This window comes from Suillus clintonianus, assembly GCF_016758775.1.
Source record: "Suillus clintonianus strain FC179 chromosome Unknown DEU56scaffold_3, whole genome shotgun sequence".
Classification (NCBI taxonomy): Eukaryota; Fungi; Basidiomycota; class Agaricomycetes; order Boletales; family Suillaceae; genus Suillus; species Suillus clintonianus.
Genome location: NW_024539227.1, coordinates 807,298 through 824,461, shown reverse-complemented (window position 1 = coordinate 824,461; position 17,164 = coordinate 807,298). Strand labels below are relative to the sequence as shown.

Sequence of the window (17,164 nt, the reverse complement as noted above, 5' to 3'; positions counted from 1 at the left end):
GTGCACCGACGGGAACAGCGTCTCACCAATGCAATGGATTACGTCAGCGGCAAACGCCGACTTGCTCCGCTACTTTGTAAACTCGCAAAGCAGCTTTTCTATAAGCATAACTCCAGGTAAGTCTTCTGAGCTTTCAGTCTACTTGGTTTGTTCTCTAAAGTGCACCCAGCCTTTCTTTAATAAATTACTTTCTTATTGAAGGTCAAAAAAGGTCGAATCATGTCCTCCACACTTAACGTGCGCCGTTCTTCGTATTCACAGTCTATTAAACTCAAGCTGCATGCATGCTGCCATGAACTAGGTTGCTCGCTATACCGCTCTCCTTTCAGGTGTTTTCTACGGCATCTACCACCGTCGGTCACTCCAAAAAGCCCATGACCAAGACAAGGAACACCACGCAATACATCAACGTACTCAGTTGATAGCACAGGCAAAGGATGCATGGAAACACAAGCAGGAGAGTGCAAAGGGTTCGGACGGTGGTGAGTCTTCACCCGTGATCTTCCTTAAATCAAATTTTGCTTTTGTTCTGGCGCTCATGGGATGCGTTCCGCTTTTTCACACTCCCATTCTTCCTCATGCGCGTTTCCTATGTATGTACTAACTTTACGCCATAGTCATCACAAACCCAGAAGACCCACGGTTCGACCTGGAGAAGCTCGTTGCCAAATGGGAGAAAGATCTATAGTGTGGCCTTTAGTTCTGCTTTCGACTGTCAACTATAGATTATAGATCGCCACTGCCGTCTGCAATCTCACTTTTGGTGCAGAGGTAACTTAAGCATATGAGCAATATCATCCGAGCTGCCCCAGTTTGTTCCTGAAACGCGTTTTATCTGAGGCTTTATATCAATGAATTTGAATGACTGCATGGTATGCGTATACGTAGCGCCGGATAGCGCTTAAAATGTGTGATTGTTTGGGATACACAATCCGTAGGCGCGGACGCGACGCGCCTTGTTATCTTCCTCTTTGTTTCCATCGCGTTCTCGATTGACGCAGACCTGCTATACACCTCATTGCTCATCTGTTCTATACGACCTATTATCTGAGATGAAGCCCACCGTACAAGATGAGGATATGGAAGATGATCTCGCTGCTGAGGAGGAGAACAAGTTGATAAATGAGGTCAGTTAACAATCTGCCTCCTCAATTCCTTCTCCAATTTAGCAGGACGGTCATTTTCCAGGAGTACAAAACATGGTAGATAATCCTACTCTTCCTTAGTGAAAAGCTTTCCAAATCGCTGAACCTCTACAGGAAAAAGAATGCACCGTATCTATATGACCTAGTCATCACGCACGCACTCGATTGGCCAAGTCTAACGTGTCAATGGTTCCCCGACAAAGACACGTAAGAGTTCCATATCCCCATATCCCAATCTCCATCTAATCTAGCAAAAAAGACCGGCCAACAAGCCCTACACAACCCACCGCCTCCTCCTCGGAACCCATACCTCCGGCCAAGCACAAGACTACCTCCAAATCGCAACCGTCCAAATACCCAAACGCGACGAAAAACTCGACCGTGACAACTACGATGAGCAGCGCGGCGAACTCGGAGGACACACCATCCCTCCCCAACCCCGCATCCAAATCATCCAGAAATTCAACCACGATGGCGAGGTCAACCGCGCGCGGTATATGCCTCAAAACCCGGATTTACTTGCGACGAAGGCCATCTCGGGCCAGGTGCTCATCTTTGATCGAACGAAGCATTCGTCTGAACCTCCGAGAGGCGGGGTGTGTAAACCTGATATCAGATTAGTTGGGCAAACGAAGGAAGGGTGGGTGGTTTGATTGACTAGGATGGATTCAGGGCTTATTGCAAGCAGATTTGGCTTATCCTGGAACCCGGTGAAGGGCGGACATATCCTTGGTGCTTCGGAAGATATGACGGTGTGCCACTGGTGAGAGGAATATATTTGAGCGTAGAGTTTTTGCTGATGTTCTTCAGGGATATTAACTCGTACACCAAGGGCAATGGCACCATCGAGCCGACAACTATTTTCAAGGGGCACAACTCTGTTGTCGGGGTTCGTGCCATCCTTCACGTTTGTCAACAAGCTACTGACCAGTTTGTTGAAAAGGATGTAGATTGGCATGCGACCAAAGAAAACGTATTAGCTAGCGTTGGAGATGATAAGATGCTTTTGATGTGAGTGATTCTGGTTCATTTTTATCCAACCAGTCTCATTGCTTCCTCAGCTGGGACACCCGAGCTCCAACCGAAGCTTCAACGAAAATCCAAGCACATGACAGGGAAATTTTATCATGCGCGTTCAGCCCAGCAAATGAACATCTCATCATCACCGGCAGTGCAGACAAGGTACGTATACACCCCAATGATTCATCTGTGTAGAGTTTACTTGCGGCGTTATCTAGACTGTTGCGCTGCACGATATCAGATCGCCTACTAAAAAGTTGCACACTTTTGAGTCACACACGGACGAAGTGCTCCATCTCGCATGGTCTCCCCACTCCCCTACAGTCTTTGCATCTGCTTCAGGAGATCGAAGAATCAATATCTGGGATCTTTCCCTGATTGGCGTGGAGCAGTCACCAGATGACCAGGAAGATGGCCCTCCGGAGCTTATGTTCATTCATGGAGGTGTGTCACACTTAACGAATCCCTACTCATATTGTTGATACTCGGTCCCAGGCCACACCGCACGGCCCACAGATTTCTGCTGGGCACCAGGAGAATCCGAGAACTGGACTGCATCTACCACTTCCGAAGATAACGTGGTGATGGTATGGCAACCCACTATGCGTATCTGGGCCGGCGACGAAGTGAAAATCGATGAGAAGGAACTCGAAGGCGACGCTATGGAGGGCGTCGAAGTCACTCCTGAAGCTGGCCCCTCTAAGGCTGTAGCAGCTAGTGGCGCCAATAGCGCGCGCAGCCAAAGTATGAGTATCAGTGCAAGCGTTAGTAATTCTGGTGTGGATGTGGAAGCAGAGGATAGTTGAGTATTCGGTGTAGATGGAGACGAATGGTGCTGGAATCCGAAAGCTGATGATGATGAATACAATATTTGTAACGTATGCCTTTTGAAATCCTAGCTGCGGATAACATGGGGTAGTGTGTATATATTTCCCTCATCTGAGAGTTTCCGCGTTACAGGAATACCAATCTGGCGAGCTCGAATAACACTGCAGCATTATCAGATTCTCCGTCAGAGCTTGATTGGACAAGTTGTACTCACCGCCACCTATAACAACAAACAGGACGACGCCCAGAGCCCAGAGGCTGAGAGGACTTCTTTTTGCCATCTTATCCTGGCGTGAAGGCTTCACTGCTTTCTTGCCCGACCGGACTGCATTGGCGAATTGAGCATTCTTCCTTCGTAGGTCAAACTCGGTGGGCTAGATGAGCGTATGTCGTCAGGATCAATACAAGCATCGTATTTTAAACACAAGTACCATTGGTTCAAGTGTAAACAAAGACGAAAGAGTGGTGTGATGCTCGTAGAGGAGAATAAGTATGAACAGTTGTATGCGTGACGTTGACAAGAACCAATTAATAACTTCAGTACGTGTCAGCTGGTCCCAAAAGGGGAGTGGTTGTTTGGCAAAAGCTTGGGATCCAAACAACCGTTAGGGAGGAACCTTGTTGGGGCGACGACATTCCACAAAGTTGATTCAAAGTATGTGCATTACATTTAAAATGACAGCGACAAGAATCAGTCTCTACCTTCACTAGATATCATGGGACACAAGAAGAAAACATCCCTGAAAGTGACGCTGCAATCGCAGCAGACTCGGCTCAAGAACAAAGAAAAGGCCGCACATGCTGCTGAAGCTGCAGAACTCAAGACGAAGCATAAAGGCAAGGGGAAAGCTCCAGCTCTCCGACCCACTATCCCGTTCACGCCTACCGATAAAATACTCTTGATCGGCGAGGGTAATTTCTCGTTTGCACATGCGCTCGTTATCGATCCTCCTTCTTCGCTGGAACATCTCCCGCCATCGAACATCACAGCTACTTCTTATGATTCCGAGGAGGAATGCTATGATAAATACCCAGATGCGAGAAGTAAAGTGGATGTTCTCCGGGAGCGCGGCGTGGAGGTTTTTTTTGGCGTAGATGGAACTAGACTCGAGAAAATCCATGCTTTGAAAGGGAAGCGGTTTAATCGCGTCGTTTTCAACTTTCCTCATGCAGGTATGTTGATTGCGATTCAAGTCATATCTGAAAGGTTGAGGAGACATTGTGTAGGAAAGGGTATAACAGACCAAGACAGAAATATACTATCTAATCAGATGCTTATCCTGGGGTTTCTTCGTTCTGTTGTTGGCTGCCTTGCAGAAGGCTCCATTCCAACGCCTAACCTGCCACGAAAACGAAACAGGCCTGCAGACGACGACGACGACGACGACGTGAACGACGATGCGGCAGATGACTATATGGATGCCTCGTCGCCTTCTGCAACGCAGGGCGCAAGGGGAACAGTGCTCATCACCCTGCGCAACGTTCCGCCATACACCAACTGGCAAGCGCACCTTTCATATAATTAATTGGCTGCTGCTTATGCACACCTAGGGACGTGCCAAGACTGGCAAAGACACCTCCAAAACCTACATCATTAGGGACTCTACCGAACCCAAACTATAAGCTTCTGCGGTCGTTTGTATTTCACAGGAATACATGGAAGGGATATGAACACCGCATGACAAAGGGCGAGAGAGCTCATGGTCGAGGTACAACAGGTGAAGGAGGGGAGGATCGGACATGGGAATTTTGCCTCAAAGACTGATATTAACCATTCTTCTATGAAAGTGCGTGGTGCGTGAACTATGTGAAGTCAGTCGACAAACGAAGGTGCAATGGTGGAGTAGATGCTATGATGAAGCTTCTGCACCCTGGCTTTCTTCCAAACCCTTCTTCAACCCCTCCAGTGTCCTCGCCAACTTCCCTCCACTTGCCTCGCTGAGGATTGCAGCCAACTGTACAGCTGGTGAGCTCAGCAACCCAACGATTTGCGCCCGCAGAGTGTCCAAGGTTGGTAGTTTCGATACGTCCCGTACATCCTCCATTCCAAACACCCGCCTCTCAATGAGAGCACCCATTACGACCAGTTCTGGGGTCAATATGGGTTTCACCCTCTGCGTCTTTCTTCCAGGGATAAAACTCGGATCATCTTGAGGCTTTATCGGTTTTGGCTGCTCTACCCCTGGTTTCTTGGGAGGGACTGAGCGATCAAGAGCACGGAGGATGGCATCAAGTTGGGGAGGGTTGAATGATGGAAGTGTTAAGATAGCAAGACCGCCTTTGACCAATTCTGCAATTTGAGATGACTTTTCCGCGTCTAAAGGCGCAAAATCTCGTAATGCAACGCCAAAAAGCGAAGTCCGCATCACGGCTAGCGTTGGGGCACCGAGTTCGACTGAGGTAGGTGTCGGAGAGGATAGCGAGACTGAAAATTTGGCGTTTGCATCTGCAATATCCCGCCTCAGCTTCTGAAACCGCTGAGCCGCGAAGTTTGTGTGTTGGAGGAATATTATGGGGGAATTATCGCTGGCTTCAAGCATGCGGGTGTATTGGTTGTATAAGAATGTTTTCTCCACACCGTAGCGGCGGGGTGTCGGTTTGCCCTCGTAGACGCGAGGAGGCTTCACGGACACGACATATCCTCGAGCTGTTCGCGGTATTGATGAAGCAATAACAGGCTTCACACAGATCATGGCTAACGTCTTGAGCAGACCAGAATAATTTGTAGCGCTTGTTACAGTAGTCACGTGGCCATCAGTCACGACTTGTCACAACGTCACCGCATTCAATTGGTGTTCTCTTGACTTCGAGGTGGTTAACTTTTGGGCGGACTGGACCTGTGAAAGGTTGCAAAAATCGTTGCAATGTTAGTTCATCCCATGAGGCTGCAAGAAAATAATTAACATGCACCTCGATAGGGACGACGACGATGCATTTCTGTATGGCGAGCCCAGCTTCCAAGCAGATGCACCAAAGGCAGATTTGGCAACAAATTCTGGTGAGAACAGCTCAAATACGTTTGAGACTCTTCCCAGAGTCTCTACTTGCTGTATTTCGTTTGCCTAATATCATGCAACATGAACTTATCATTCGTCGTCTGATGTGCGATCAGTGGTGCAAGCGTAAGTCGTCAAAAGTGCGTGAAACTTGTCGTTGTTGAATTCCTTGTTGCAGAATATCGTTCGAAGTTGTGAAGGCAGTTTCAAACGGCGTTGTCAAGGACCTTGAAGCCAAGGCTGAAGAAGAAGACGAAGAACCGCCCTTTGGTCTGGGTGCTGACGAGTCCGAAACTGGGGAGGATAATGCTGTTGGGGAGGAAGAGTCGAGCGACGAAGATGTAAGTGAAGCATGAACCTGCAGGGCTCTAGCAATTAACAGCCTTTCAGGACATTGAGATCATTATGGACCAGCCTTCGCGGTCTATAGACAACCGGTGAGCTCTATGTTGGATTGGTCGCTTCACCCTCAACTTGTTTCAGGCCAAATGTTCCTCCTCGACCTCCTGCTTTAAACCGCTCTACAGGCGGTCCGCAGTCCACTCCGAACAGACGTTCGTTTATTCCAATTGTTTCCTCTCGCAGGAGAATTGACACCTCCCAAAGCTCCTCCCACACACTCGCAGTTGACCACGGAGTATACACCTCGTGACAGGAATGTACCGCCTTCAAAAGCACCTCTTCCTCATTCAGGAGGCACACCCCAAACGCCCTCCGTGCCCCGAGAATCGGTCTCTGCTGCACCAGAACAGCCGGTGTTTCATGAAGGTCTGGATCCAATAACTCTCCCTCCCGTCATTGCACCACCTTCACATCCTTCTATAAATCTGGATATACCTGGCATTCTTGATGGCCATTCGATACTTGAAGTTGACATCGGCGCAATGGCAGAAAAGCCGTGGCGACTTCCCGGGTCTGATATCAGCGACTGGTTCAACTACGGATTTGATGAAATCTCTTGGGAAGCATACTGCTACAGAAGACGCGACTTGGGCGAACTTGCAAATGTCCTCAAGACCAATGTACTTGTACGTTATATCGTGAATTATTTGATCTGTAGTCCTCACGTTCCCCTTAGAATTTCGCGGCTATGCCAGAAGACCAGCTAATAGCCTTGCCTCCGGAACTCCGTACGATGGTCGTGACGGGCGCCAACGCCATGATGAACACTGCCAGCCAGGGCATGATGGGACCCAATGTCGGGATGAATCCTATGATGGAAATGCCCGGTATGGGACCAATGAACATGGGACCGATGGGCATGGGTATGAATGGCGATATGGGCATGCAGATGCAGCCGGGGGGTCCGTTGATGCAAGATGGCCCCGTCCCCGGCCAGGGTCCGGTAGGGCAGAACGGCACGCCGGAGCAGGGTGTGCAGATGGGCATGCAGGACGGCTTCGGGCCGGGGATGATGGGCATGGGCGGCGACTTTGGTATGCAGGTATGGGTTAACCCTTCTTACTCTAGATACGTACAGCAAATGATATGAACATCGCATGAATGTGTTTGTTTTTCTAAGCAGGAGCAAGGGCCGATGGGGCAGCCTATGTATCCCAGCATGGAGGGCAGTGCGACTCCGGTGCCGGTCCCCGTGCAGACACCAGTGCCTACGCCAGCTCCCACAGCGCCTACGCACATGGGTCGTGGGGCACCACCAGCACAATTCAGAGGTCGTGCAATGGCTCAAGGCCTGCGCGGAAGAGGCGGCTTCGTTGGACGGGGAAGAGGAGGATATGGCGGAGGTGGGATTGTCTGATACGGTTGTTCGCGGTGTATTAACCATCATTTCAGCTCCAGTAGGACCTGTCCGCCCAGCTTCACCATTGCCGCCCGGCGTGCCGACTGGCCCACGAAACCAGAACAGGTACAAAGACAGAGATAACAATGCGCCTGCAGTTGAAGGTCTCGACTATGGAGGCACGATAAAAGACGTTGCAGGAAGGACGCCGTCAGGGGAGCCCGAAGATCGCCTCGGCCGGTGAGTGGATTTGCATTCATCCATGACCTCGACGCTCACACCTCCTATAGGAAGCGGCGCATTTCACCAAGTTTGGATGACACTCGGGGATCTAAAAGGCGCTGAGATGCGCGCATATGTATACGCTCTCATTATTGTATCTCTTGACACTGTGCATGCTGTTAATGCTGACGTTTCTCTGCTAACATGACGGAAGGCGAGTGATTATAGTTGCAAGACATTAAGTAACTTGTTTATAGTATAAAGCTGGAACATGAGTGTTTCAATGAAACCTACAACCACTCCTTGTTTCCTTTATGTGAGATGAACGCGCCAGTGTCATTGACAGTGAGTCGATTGATGACCTCAAGCTGCATTCGGACAGAGGTCTCTGGCGTAATTGGCCCCGTGAAATCGGGGGCGACGTTTCTGAAATTTCCAAGCATCGCCTTGAACTGTTCCAGTTCTTTTTCAGTGGCTAGATTAGGATTTATCAGCTGTGAGTTACTCAGAGAAGATCGCGACAACATACGGGCCCTGGTGCTAGTGTCTACAAGTCCTGGGCTCAGTGCCAAGAAGACGAAGCCCTCTGGCTTGTATTGAGTAGCATACTTGGCATTCACCATGTTAACAGCAGCTTTCGAGATGGAATACGGTGCAGAGTTGGCGAATTCGGCGACCATCGTCATATCGAGGTCTCCCAATCCGCTACTGAGGGTGACGACCGTCTTTGCCTTCCCATTCTTAAGTAGCGGGAGGAAGATGTTGATTGTGTGGATGATAGCGATGACATTGATATTGAACTGCAGAGATGCGTGAGCTCTACTTTTGCATGCGAAGAACTGTTCGAGAGACATACCGAATCGAGGAGATCCTTGGTGAGCAACTCTGCTGAGGAACTAGTCGCGACTCAGTGCCATTCGAGAATTCAAAGAAGACAATAAATCTTACTACGAATCAAGAGTCAATCCATCTCTTTCTGGCTCTACGAAGGCAGCGTTGTTGATCAGATAATCAAGCGAGCTTCCTGTGCGCGAAGAAACCTCTGCAGCAGCGTCCTAGATAAAGCACCCATTCAGCCCCTGACCGAAATAGACACTGTCAGGCACCTACCTTCAAAGCCTTGGTATCAGTGATATCGGCCTCGATGATGTGAACATTATGCCTTCCCAGCTCCTCGAGCTTGGTCGCAGTAGCTTTATTGCGTACAAGGGCGAAAACGGTGTTGCCAGAGTCAGCAGAGAGTTGATTGACGTATTCGAACTGGTCAGAATCAAAGACGTCAGAAACTTTGTATGATAGCCGATTGGGCTGGACGTACGCCAATTCCCCGGGCTGCGCCTGTGATAGCGTATGATGGCATCCTTGTTGGTTTGGATTAGTGACTGGAGAGAATTGAGATGAGCTTTAGACTTAGATCACGGTGTATCCCTTGATGCATTTTATATCCTGAAAGTGTCACCGGTGCACGTGTGTGCTTGCCTATCTAACAGTAATAGCGAGATCCGGAATTACAAAACCCTTTGTCTTGTTTCTGTCAGCAGCTGAATAAGGCGCTACGCGTCCAATCTGCGGTTGCTCTTGCATGATTGAAGATACCACGTCCAGGAATATAACCTGGATACACCTATTAATCATCGCGATTGCGACTTCTTCACAATCACCCGGTGAGTTCGTTCAACTAGTGCAGAAAGTGGCGTCCTAAGAAAGGAAGGCGTAGACGGTTCGCCGCATCAGCGTTTAGTGGGTGGAGCTAATTATAGACAGCAAGCGTAAATGACCAAGCCAGAGGTGCACTGGTAGAAGAACAAACAAAAACTCGTTATCCGTTGTTAGCAGCTTTACCCCCCGACCGCGTGCTGCCGCCGCCCGAACGCTTTTTATTTGCCCTCGACCCACGTTTCGCATTCTTCTTCTGCCTGCAAGCTTCGCAGAACCACGTTCCGTCTGGAGGCACCGTGAGGCCAATGCATGCAAGATGGAACTGCGGGTTTTGTGAATACACCGTATCATGACAAAGAGAAACGCAACGTACCCATTCTCTCTCGCAATTCACGTCGTCACATGCAATCATTTCCCCGTAGCTTATACCCTCACAGAAGCAGTAGGTCCTATCATCACCTTCCCCGTCACCTTCGCCAACTTCGGTGGCCGTGTCTCCCGCGGCATTGGCAGCATGGGTTTCACTTGGAGATACCAGAGGCAGGTTAGGGGTTAGGATGGTAGCAGAACTAATCGATAGGCCGGTGTGTGTGTTCCGTGTCACAGGCATGCCTGGACCTTCGAGTTGTCCATGAGGAGGGGCTCCCCAGTCATTGGCAAGTGTGTGAGTACCAGGAATATCATAAGTATGTATACCGTTCGATCCATAAGGCATAGGTAAAGAGGGGTGAGAGACTGATGATGAAGGTGGTGCGGGGAAGATGTCACGTCGGCCGTTGACAGATCCATTGACATGCGAATCATCATAGGTGTTAGGATTCGGCTTGGAACGCCTATTCGAGGGGTTGATAGCGCGACTCGATGAACCACCAGCTCTTGAGCTCCCTGCATAGGCTTGAGACACCGGTGCTACAGTGTGCGAGATGACAGAGAGAACTGATTCTGTGGGAGAGACAGCACGTTCTTGTCTAAAGTGGCATATCAATATATGAATACATACCCTTAAAAATGACTCACTTTCGTGAACGAGCACCATTTCGAGCTCGCGAAATATTGCTATCCCCATTCCTCTCCTTGCGCGGCGATTTACCGCCTCCGATATCCAAGTCGTCTTCCCTCACTGCCCGTTTCCGTTTAGAAGGGCTGGATTCATGATTCGCCGTATTCATGATTGATCCGTAGTTGCCTCTTCTACGACGCGAGTTCTCGATGGTCGGCATATATGACCGAACAGCGACATGGGGGTAAGTTGTCTTGCGGTTCAATGCGGACGCATCGAATGATGGCAAGAGAGTGAGAAGCGTCCTCATATGTAATGTATGGCTTTTGAGGTTGTCAGCGGCTTGACATGCGACACGAATCTTGTCTTCGCCGCCCAGTTTCAAACGTGCAGCCTCCTCTGCTATATCTGTGAGCAGGAAAAGACGCTCCTGCTTTCCCATCGTGCCATCTTCGATCATCTGTGTTAGACATTGTATTTTTGCGGTGATGGATGTCATAGACGACGACAAAACTGCGTCGAGTTCACGGAGGTCTGCAAAGTTGCGAGAGAGGTCGAGTGGGAGGGAGTCAAGAGTGTGAGTATACTCAGAAAGCAAGGAGAGCGCGTATACGTTGTTGACATTGCTTTCTTGTGATATTGGTGCTCTTGAGGGTGCCATGACAGACGTCGCTGTCTCTAGAAGTGTTGACTATCCAAGTGCGTGAAGTTGCGCCAAGCGATCTGCTCAGCGTCGGCGTTTGCCGGCGGTCCGGTCTTCAAAAAGCCGCTTTTGAATGAGTTGCCGGGCGTCACCAAGCCTCGATCCTTTCCTCATGGCATGCATTTGGCTTGCATTATTGTCTTCATGTGTCAATTTTTGAATGATAGGAGAGGGCGAAATGTATAGCATCCAGGATGAAACAATAGAGATACAATATGTGCGTTCTATGCGTACGAGATATGGACACAGGGGTTTGATGGAGAAGTAAGTGTGTAATCGAACGAAGTCGTGAAGAAGATTCAGATGCCCTGCACCCCTCATTCAGCACGTATTTTGGCGCGCTCCACCTCCCATCTCCCTAGCCACAAAAAATAACCGCTCCGCTCCAGTACTATCGATACAGTGGGTTTGGGGACACGTGGCCCCGTCGTGATGTATACAATTGACGATCAGGATGATCACTTTCTATAGAACTTCATGAGCGGGTTTGAACTCCCGCTGTTGCTCTGTCTGCGCTGGCTACTTGATTGGAAGCCCATGGATGAGCCCAGCGCCGCGTACATGTTGTGGGAGTCACGCGGGTTCCCCTGCATGGTGGAGAACGCGTGTGGGGCAGAGGGCGCAGTGGGGAAGAAGCCGAAGGTGGGCGATCGGGGGGGAGTAGTGTAGTAGCGAGACATTATGAGGCGTGAATGAGTGATGATGTGATATTATAGGATGTGCAGCACACAAAGACAAGTGTGATAATGATTGTTCTGCTTGATTGCGGATGGTTATGCGCGCTAGAACTGCTCTGCGAATATGTCACAGTGCACAAATGGTAGCCTCCGTCGACGTCGTCAATGGGTTCGTTCAAGGATGTATATGGTCAAACAACGGTTGCTAGAACAGCGGAAGTACGTCTTCTTGCAGGGGTTGTTAAGGGTATTGGACCAAACTGGTCGTGTTGATAAAGCAAGAACTCACGCATAGCTATTATATACCAAAGGAGGGATGTTCAAGGAGAAGGAGCCCCATACCTGGACTGACCCAAGGAGGACAAGGTAGCGACCCAAATAGGCAGCTGTGTTGTCCCCATTCGGAACATATCAGCGGATCGGCTGTCGTCGCTTGTTCTCAAATCAGTATGTGCGGGAAAAAATTACGGAACTGCCTATCGTGGTACAAGGGAATGGATACATCCAGCCTGATCCAGGTGACGGGCCCCTGAGGGCCCCCGAATGAGCGTTCCCTTGATCTATGGTCCGGACATTGGTAGAGTATTTGTGGGAGACCCAGATACAACCCAGATAGCATCCCGCTTGGCAGTCTCTTCAAGATCACATGACTTGAGGAGGTGAAAATGCGTTTGGCTCGCGTCAATTTAAAGTTGTCTATCACAGAGCATGTACTACGGTATCAAACCAGTCTACTAACTCAAAATCTAGACTGGAAAATTTACAACTATGATCTACGCGTAACCCCTTTGGACATTGTCGAGTTTCGCAATCACTGCAAGCCTGCAAGGACTACTCATCCCTAAAATAGTGCAGCAAAGTTACATGCTAGGTCATGTGATAACCCCAACCACCTGTTAACGCCACTACTGTCTCTTAAGCTTCCTTCCATTAAGGCCTGACTATTGGAGACTATGAATAACACTCTGAGCAGGAGATAGCATGAGAGTACTTGCTATCGCCGCGTTTATGGTCATGACATATACTTCTGTCCAACTTGAACCTTCCTATATATTCTCATCTGTTTTCCATGGCGCCCCAGACTCGATCATCTTGCCCCAAAGGGCTTCGTAGCTATGGCCACTTCTCTGAAGCATGCGGAACAGGATCCTGAAGTACAGAGCGAAACCAAGTCGCCCGAAAATCACTGGACAGGACGTCTGTATCATGTAGGATTGACAATATGTCATCATGCACAGAACTATACAGGTGTCGGCATCGTGTGCTCCGTTGCATACTTTGACCCGTAAGTGTCAACGCCCGACTGATGGCAATCACGTTCTAAATCCGAAGCTGCATCAAAGAGGGAGTTGGGGCGTCGATCTTCAGGCGGGATCTCAATATGGGTATAAACTTCTCTTTGTTGTTCTTTTGGCAGGCTTGTTCGCTGCTTTTCTTCAAGTAAGCATGTCTATGAGGTTGTGGTTACCCGAGTGACTTACACCGAATTTCTACAGGTTCTTGCATGTCGGCTCGGTGTGGTCACCGGTCTTGGTATTAATCCCCCCCTATACATGTTTGTTCACTCATTATTTCTGCAGATCTTGCATCCCACTGTCGCGTTCTTTTGCACAACCGACCACGCCATACGAAACTTTGGCGATGGGGAGCCCTGTATCCACTTTATGCCCTCTCCGAGATAGCCATCGTCAGTACCGATCTTAGTGAGCTCCTTGGCTCCGCAACAGCACTTTCTCTACTCTTTCCAGCCCTTCCACTCTGGGCTGGTGTTCTGATTACTGGAGCCGACGTCTTATTGATACTTGCCCTCGGCAACCCTCTTCGCGATAGACCAGTGAAGATATTTGAATGGATCATCGCTGCACTGGTAAGCTCCCAATCGCTTGCGTACTTCATAGAATTTTGATTGGGCGAATCTAGGTGTTCGCTGTGCTCATCTGTATTGCAATCATTATCGCGAAGATCAATGTCGTCTGGGGTCAAGCCTTCGATGGATTCGTTCCTTCTCAGGCACTCTTTATCAATGGCGCTCTTTATACATGTATGTGGACTGCATGCGGCGGAATGCAAAAATGCGGACAGGCGCTGACATGACTTTATTGTAGCCGTCGGAATTCTGGGCGCTACTGTCATGCCCCACAGTTTATTCTTGGGTTCGCATCTCGCAACCCAAGATAGGCTATCCAAACAATCACTTGCCCCAGTCTCTCCGCTTTCCGACAAGATTTTGGAAGGAGAATTAGCAGGGGTCGCATCAAGACGCAAGCGCCTACGATGCTTGGGACAAGCGTTCTTGCGAAATTGCAGATCCTCGTTCATAGTATCTCGTGCCGAATTAGACGAGCTGAATGCCCGTCCGACGTCTCATGAAGGGAGAGAGAATAATGCCTTAGAATTCGTGCAATCCCACCTGTATCACGGCATGGTCGATGTGGTCTCCAGTCTGCTGGGCTTCGCCGTCATCATCAATGCACTGTAAGCATCTAGCATAACCTACTACCACTGAAGCTAAGTCTCCTTCCAAGTATTCTAATCCTAGCCAGTGCCGTCTTTTACTACGGATCAGGGGCTTATGGCTCTGAATCTCCTGCTAGCTTGTTCGATACGCACAGTCTCATCAACGACACGATTGGCAAAGGTACGTCATATTTCATGTTCTGTGTTTCTCTAATCCTGCGCACTAGCTGCTGCATTAATATTCGCGCTCGCCCTCCTTGCATCGGGCCAAAGTGCTTCTATTGTTGCCACTGTAGCAGGGCAAAGCGTCTCGGAAGGATTCCTGAACTGGAAAGTCTCGGTCGGCTCTATCCTTTGCTCCAATGAAAGTTATCGCTCACTAATGTGATAGCCCGTCGTACGGCGCCTCGCGACGCGCCTACTGGGTTTGATACCTTCTATGACTGTTGCCATCGTCGTTGGACCAAGCGGCATCAGCTTCTTGCTTGTCGCAAGTCAGGTCATCCTGTCAATAGTCCTCCCGTTCATCACCTTTCCGCTGATATACCTCACCTCATCGTCGCGCATCATGCGAGTGCGTAAAACGTCTTCAAGCCACAAGGATATCAGTCCACTCGACAACCTAGAAGTTTCCTCCCTCCCTGCGGTCACATCAGTACATTCTGACCCGGAGATAATTCAGAAAGAGGACTTTGTGGACTTCAGCAGTGGGAAGCTCATGACGTCGCTCGGGTGCCTTATATGGCTTGTGATTGTGGTAGCCAATGTCTATGTGCTTGTAACTTTAGGAATGGGGCAAGGTGGGTGAGTTTGGCGCGCTCAGATATGTAGATATGTACGTACTTAAACATAATCCTCTATGAGAATCAGTACGAAGGTTCAAACGTCCCTATCTCATCCTACAGTTTAGTTAGGTCATGAAGGAGCGACAAACCCTAACCCTAGTCTAGGTGCAACACCAAAACGCGTCTCTGTGGCTTTCAAGCCACCGCGAGCCTGACTCGATATCGAGACTGGTTCTATCTAGGTTCAATCAAATTCACCAATCCTGGCTAAGATCTTTCCGTTCAGAGCGTGCGTTATCGCGAATCCATCGTGCGGAGTTGGACCGTCTTCAATAAAAGCTGTTCTGCTTACAAGATCGAGACCCTTCAACACTACCAGCTCCCAGTCCGACGGTATGCCTAAAGCTCAGAAAACAGCATATTATGCCGTGCGCAAAGGACGTACGCCAGGGGTTTACCCAACGTGGTCAGTCGACTGCACGATAATGCTCATCTTGTACTCAGCTTCCTTCCTGAAGGGAAGAATGCGAGCTCCAAGTGAAAAACTTCCATGGAGCTATTTACAAGAAACTCAACACTGAGACGGAAGCCCTTGCATTTATTGCCGGAGAGTCGTCTCTCAAGCCGCCTTCTGAACCGTCCTCGTCAAAGGTATCGCCTACTACCATGAGTAGCGTGGCGTCGACATTCCGTCCTATGGCTGTTGTGAATGTCAAAGAAGACGAGCCTGGGTACGATGTTGTTTATTCTGACGGTGCATGTAAAGGAAATGGACAAGTTGGTTCGGTTGCGGGCGTAGGTGTATGGTGGGGTTGGAACGATTCCAGGCGAGAAATCTCATCTGAGCGACGACACATGACAACTCATCATTATTTCAGAAACATTGCCGAACGATGTCCTGGAGATCAAACAAATAATAGGGCAGAACTCATCGCGAGTTGTGTTCCATATATTTGATAACATACTATGCTCATGCTCGCATTGCTTTTGCAGGCAATCGTTCGGGCATTGGAGACCGCGCCATTCTCCCAGCAACCACTCATGATCAAAACAGACTCAAAGTATGCTATACAATGTACGATGCGCTGATCTATGTGATGCATTCCTCTCATCCCGTTGCAGGCTTTGAATCCTGGTTGCCAAAGTGGAGCGCGAACGGCTTTCGAACGTCCACTGGCCAACCCGTCAAGAATGTGGAACTCATCACGTACTTGGCAGCATTGCTATATGCCCGTGAAAGGGCAGGACCAAAAGTCGTGTTTAAGCATGTCAGAGGTCACGTTGGAATCGAGGGTAACGAGGGTGCTGACCGATTGGCTAATGACGGAGCTCTCAAACCACAGCTGCCGGAGCGGGATTGGTTGCGGCTAACCCGTGATTTGGAGAAGAAGCCAATCACATCGAGGACAATACCTGCGCCAGTCAAGGTAATTGGCCACCTAGTCGCAATGTATGACATGGCTAAGCCAATTCCATTGAAGTTGAACGTGAACGCATCTGTGCCGCGACGGGCCGCTACCTCTGCTAGTGGCTCCTCCAGCAGTACTAGGCCTCCACAGCCACCCATAACAATGCGTGTTTCATATCCTCCAACATCCAAACCGGAGTCCCTCAGCAAAGCAGAATTAGATGTCAGTAATCGCAATTTCGGGCTTTCATTATGCTCACAAGTAATGCGGTCAGGCATATGCGAGCTGCCTTCTTGATGCCGACCAACTCACCAATCTGGAGACGGACGATTTGGAATCGGATTTCTAGGCTGATTCACGGAGTACCGGAGTCCGAGATATTGATATCGCCTGACCATAGTAAATACGGCACATAGTTATCGATTCAGCTATGAATAAATCTATACCGAGGACGTTCGACTGGTACGGTACACGAGAACTTCCCGAGCAGCCAATGGCTAGCTCTCGAAATTCATTGAATGT

General features: G+C 49.3%; 11 protein-coding genes across 11 annotated transcripts; 6 read left to right on the top strand and 5 right to left on the bottom strand.

Annotated features, from left to right (window-relative positions):
* The first annotated feature begins 54 nt into the window (after positions 1-54).
* DEU56DRAFT_768789 (ATP synthase E chain-domain-containing protein) lies at positions 55-882 on the top strand. The gene is made up of 4 exons (XM_041351260.1): positions 55-116; positions 170-237; positions 302-482; positions 618-882. The coding sequence occupies exons 2-4, from the start codon at positions 220-222 to the stop codon at positions 686-688; spliced, it is 270 nt and encodes an 89-aa protein (XP_041214941.1). The 5' UTR covers positions 55-116; positions 170-219; the 3' UTR covers positions 689-882.
* Positions 883-920: 38 nt separating this feature from the next.
* DEU56DRAFT_320183 (WD40-repeat-containing domain protein) lies at positions 921-3,036 on the top strand. The gene is made up of 10 exons (XM_041345644.1): positions 921-1,127; positions 1,189-1,202; positions 1,260-1,352; positions 1,405-1,785; positions 1,834-1,908; positions 1,956-2,034; positions 2,089-2,156; positions 2,207-2,327; positions 2,384-2,609; positions 2,661-3,036. Exons 1-10 carry the CDS (start codon positions 1,053-1,055, stop codon positions 2,969-2,971), a joined length of 1,443 nt encoding a protein of 480 aa, XP_041214940.1. The 5' UTR covers positions 921-1,052; the 3' UTR covers positions 2,972-3,036.
* Positions 3,037-3,119: 83 nt separating this feature from the next.
* DEU56DRAFT_724773 (uncharacterized protein) lies at positions 3,120-3,367 on the bottom strand (the record flags this gene model as incomplete). The annotated part of the gene is made up of 2 exons (XM_041347835.1): positions 3,120-3,154; positions 3,208-3,367. Coding segments are annotated over 2 exons (195 nt in total), but the record flags the coding sequence as incomplete, so codon positions are not given.
* A 226-nt stretch (positions 3,368-3,593) lies between these two features.
* DEU56DRAFT_320434 (uncharacterized protein) lies at positions 3,594-4,801 on the top strand. The gene is made up of 3 exons (XM_041345645.1): positions 3,594-4,166; positions 4,221-4,494; positions 4,545-4,801. Exons 1-3 carry the CDS (start codon positions 3,710-3,712, stop codon positions 4,756-4,758), a joined length of 945 nt encoding a protein of 314 aa, XP_041214938.1. The 5' UTR covers positions 3,594-3,709; the 3' UTR covers positions 4,759-4,801.
* Positions 4,740-5,799, bottom strand: DEU56DRAFT_768781 (uncharacterized protein). The gene has a single exon (XM_041351259.1). It carries the CDS (start codon positions 5,684-5,686, stop codon positions 4,844-4,846), a length of 843 nt encoding a protein of 280 aa, XP_041214937.1. The 5' UTR covers positions 5,687-5,799; the 3' UTR covers positions 4,740-4,843.
* Positions 5,800-8,155, top strand: DEU56DRAFT_768773 (uncharacterized protein). The gene is made up of 11 exons (XM_041351258.1): positions 5,800-5,859; positions 5,912-5,991; positions 6,106-6,115; positions 6,168-6,330; positions 6,380-6,426; positions 6,473-6,543; positions 6,596-7,017; positions 7,068-7,433; positions 7,512-7,734; positions 7,784-7,970; positions 8,021-8,155. Coding segments are annotated over exons 1-11 (1,626 nt in total). The 5' UTR covers positions 5,800-5,857; the 3' UTR covers positions 8,076-8,155.
* Positions 8,156-8,242: 87 nt separating this feature from the next.
* DEU56DRAFT_724660 (uncharacterized protein) lies at positions 8,243-9,312 on the bottom strand (the record flags this gene model as incomplete). Its single annotated transcript, XM_041347831.1, has 6 exons — positions 8,243-8,427; positions 8,482-8,752; positions 8,809-8,848; positions 8,901-9,007; positions 9,063-9,212; positions 9,271-9,312. The coding sequence occupies 6 exons, from the start codon at positions 9,310-9,312 to the stop codon at positions 8,243-8,245; spliced, it is 795 nt and encodes a 264-aa protein (XP_041214935.1).
* Positions 9,313-9,777: 465 nt separating this feature from the next.
* DEU56DRAFT_847524 (uncharacterized protein) lies at positions 9,778-11,316 on the bottom strand (the record flags this gene model as incomplete). Its single annotated transcript, XM_041355150.1, has 3 exons — positions 10,629-11,316; positions 9,985-10,579; positions 9,778-9,933 (listed from the first exon to the last, which is right to left on the bottom strand). Coding segments are annotated over exons 1-3 (1,395 nt in total), but the record flags the coding sequence as incomplete, so codon positions are not given.
* A 100-nt stretch (positions 11,317-11,416) lies between these two features.
* DEU56DRAFT_768753 (uncharacterized protein) lies at positions 11,417-12,350 on the bottom strand. Its single transcript, XM_041351257.1, has one exon. It carries the CDS (start codon positions 11,992-11,994, stop codon positions 11,773-11,775), a length of 222 nt encoding a protein of 73 aa, XP_041214933.1. The 5' UTR covers positions 11,995-12,350; the 3' UTR covers positions 11,417-11,772.
* Positions 12,351-12,869: 519 nt separating this feature from the next.
* On the top strand, positions 12,870-15,256 carry DEU56DRAFT_969696 (smf Mn2+ and Fe2+ transporter; the record flags this gene model as incomplete). Its single annotated transcript, XM_041359415.1, has 9 exons — positions 12,870-13,276; positions 13,335-13,431; positions 13,488-13,524; positions 13,572-13,858; positions 13,912-14,032; positions 14,196-14,466; positions 14,517-14,629; positions 14,676-14,788; positions 14,840-15,256. The coding sequence occupies exons 1-9, from the start codon at positions 13,107-13,109 to the stop codon at positions 15,254-15,256; spliced, it is 1,626 nt and encodes a 541-aa protein (XP_041214932.1). The 5' UTR covers positions 12,870-13,106.
* Positions 15,257-15,430: 174 nt separating this feature from the next.
* Positions 15,431-17,126, top strand: DEU56DRAFT_877331 (ribonuclease H-like domain-containing protein). Its single transcript, XM_041356026.1, has 6 exons — positions 15,431-15,703; positions 15,765-16,175; positions 16,227-16,308; positions 16,356-16,660; positions 16,715-16,864; positions 16,917-17,126. The coding sequence occupies exons 1-6, from the start codon at positions 15,629-15,631 to the stop codon at positions 16,989-16,991; spliced, it is 1,098 nt and encodes a 365-aa protein (XP_041214931.1). The 5' UTR covers positions 15,431-15,628; the 3' UTR covers positions 16,992-17,126.
* The last annotated feature ends 38 nt before the right edge of the window (positions 17,127-17,164 follow it).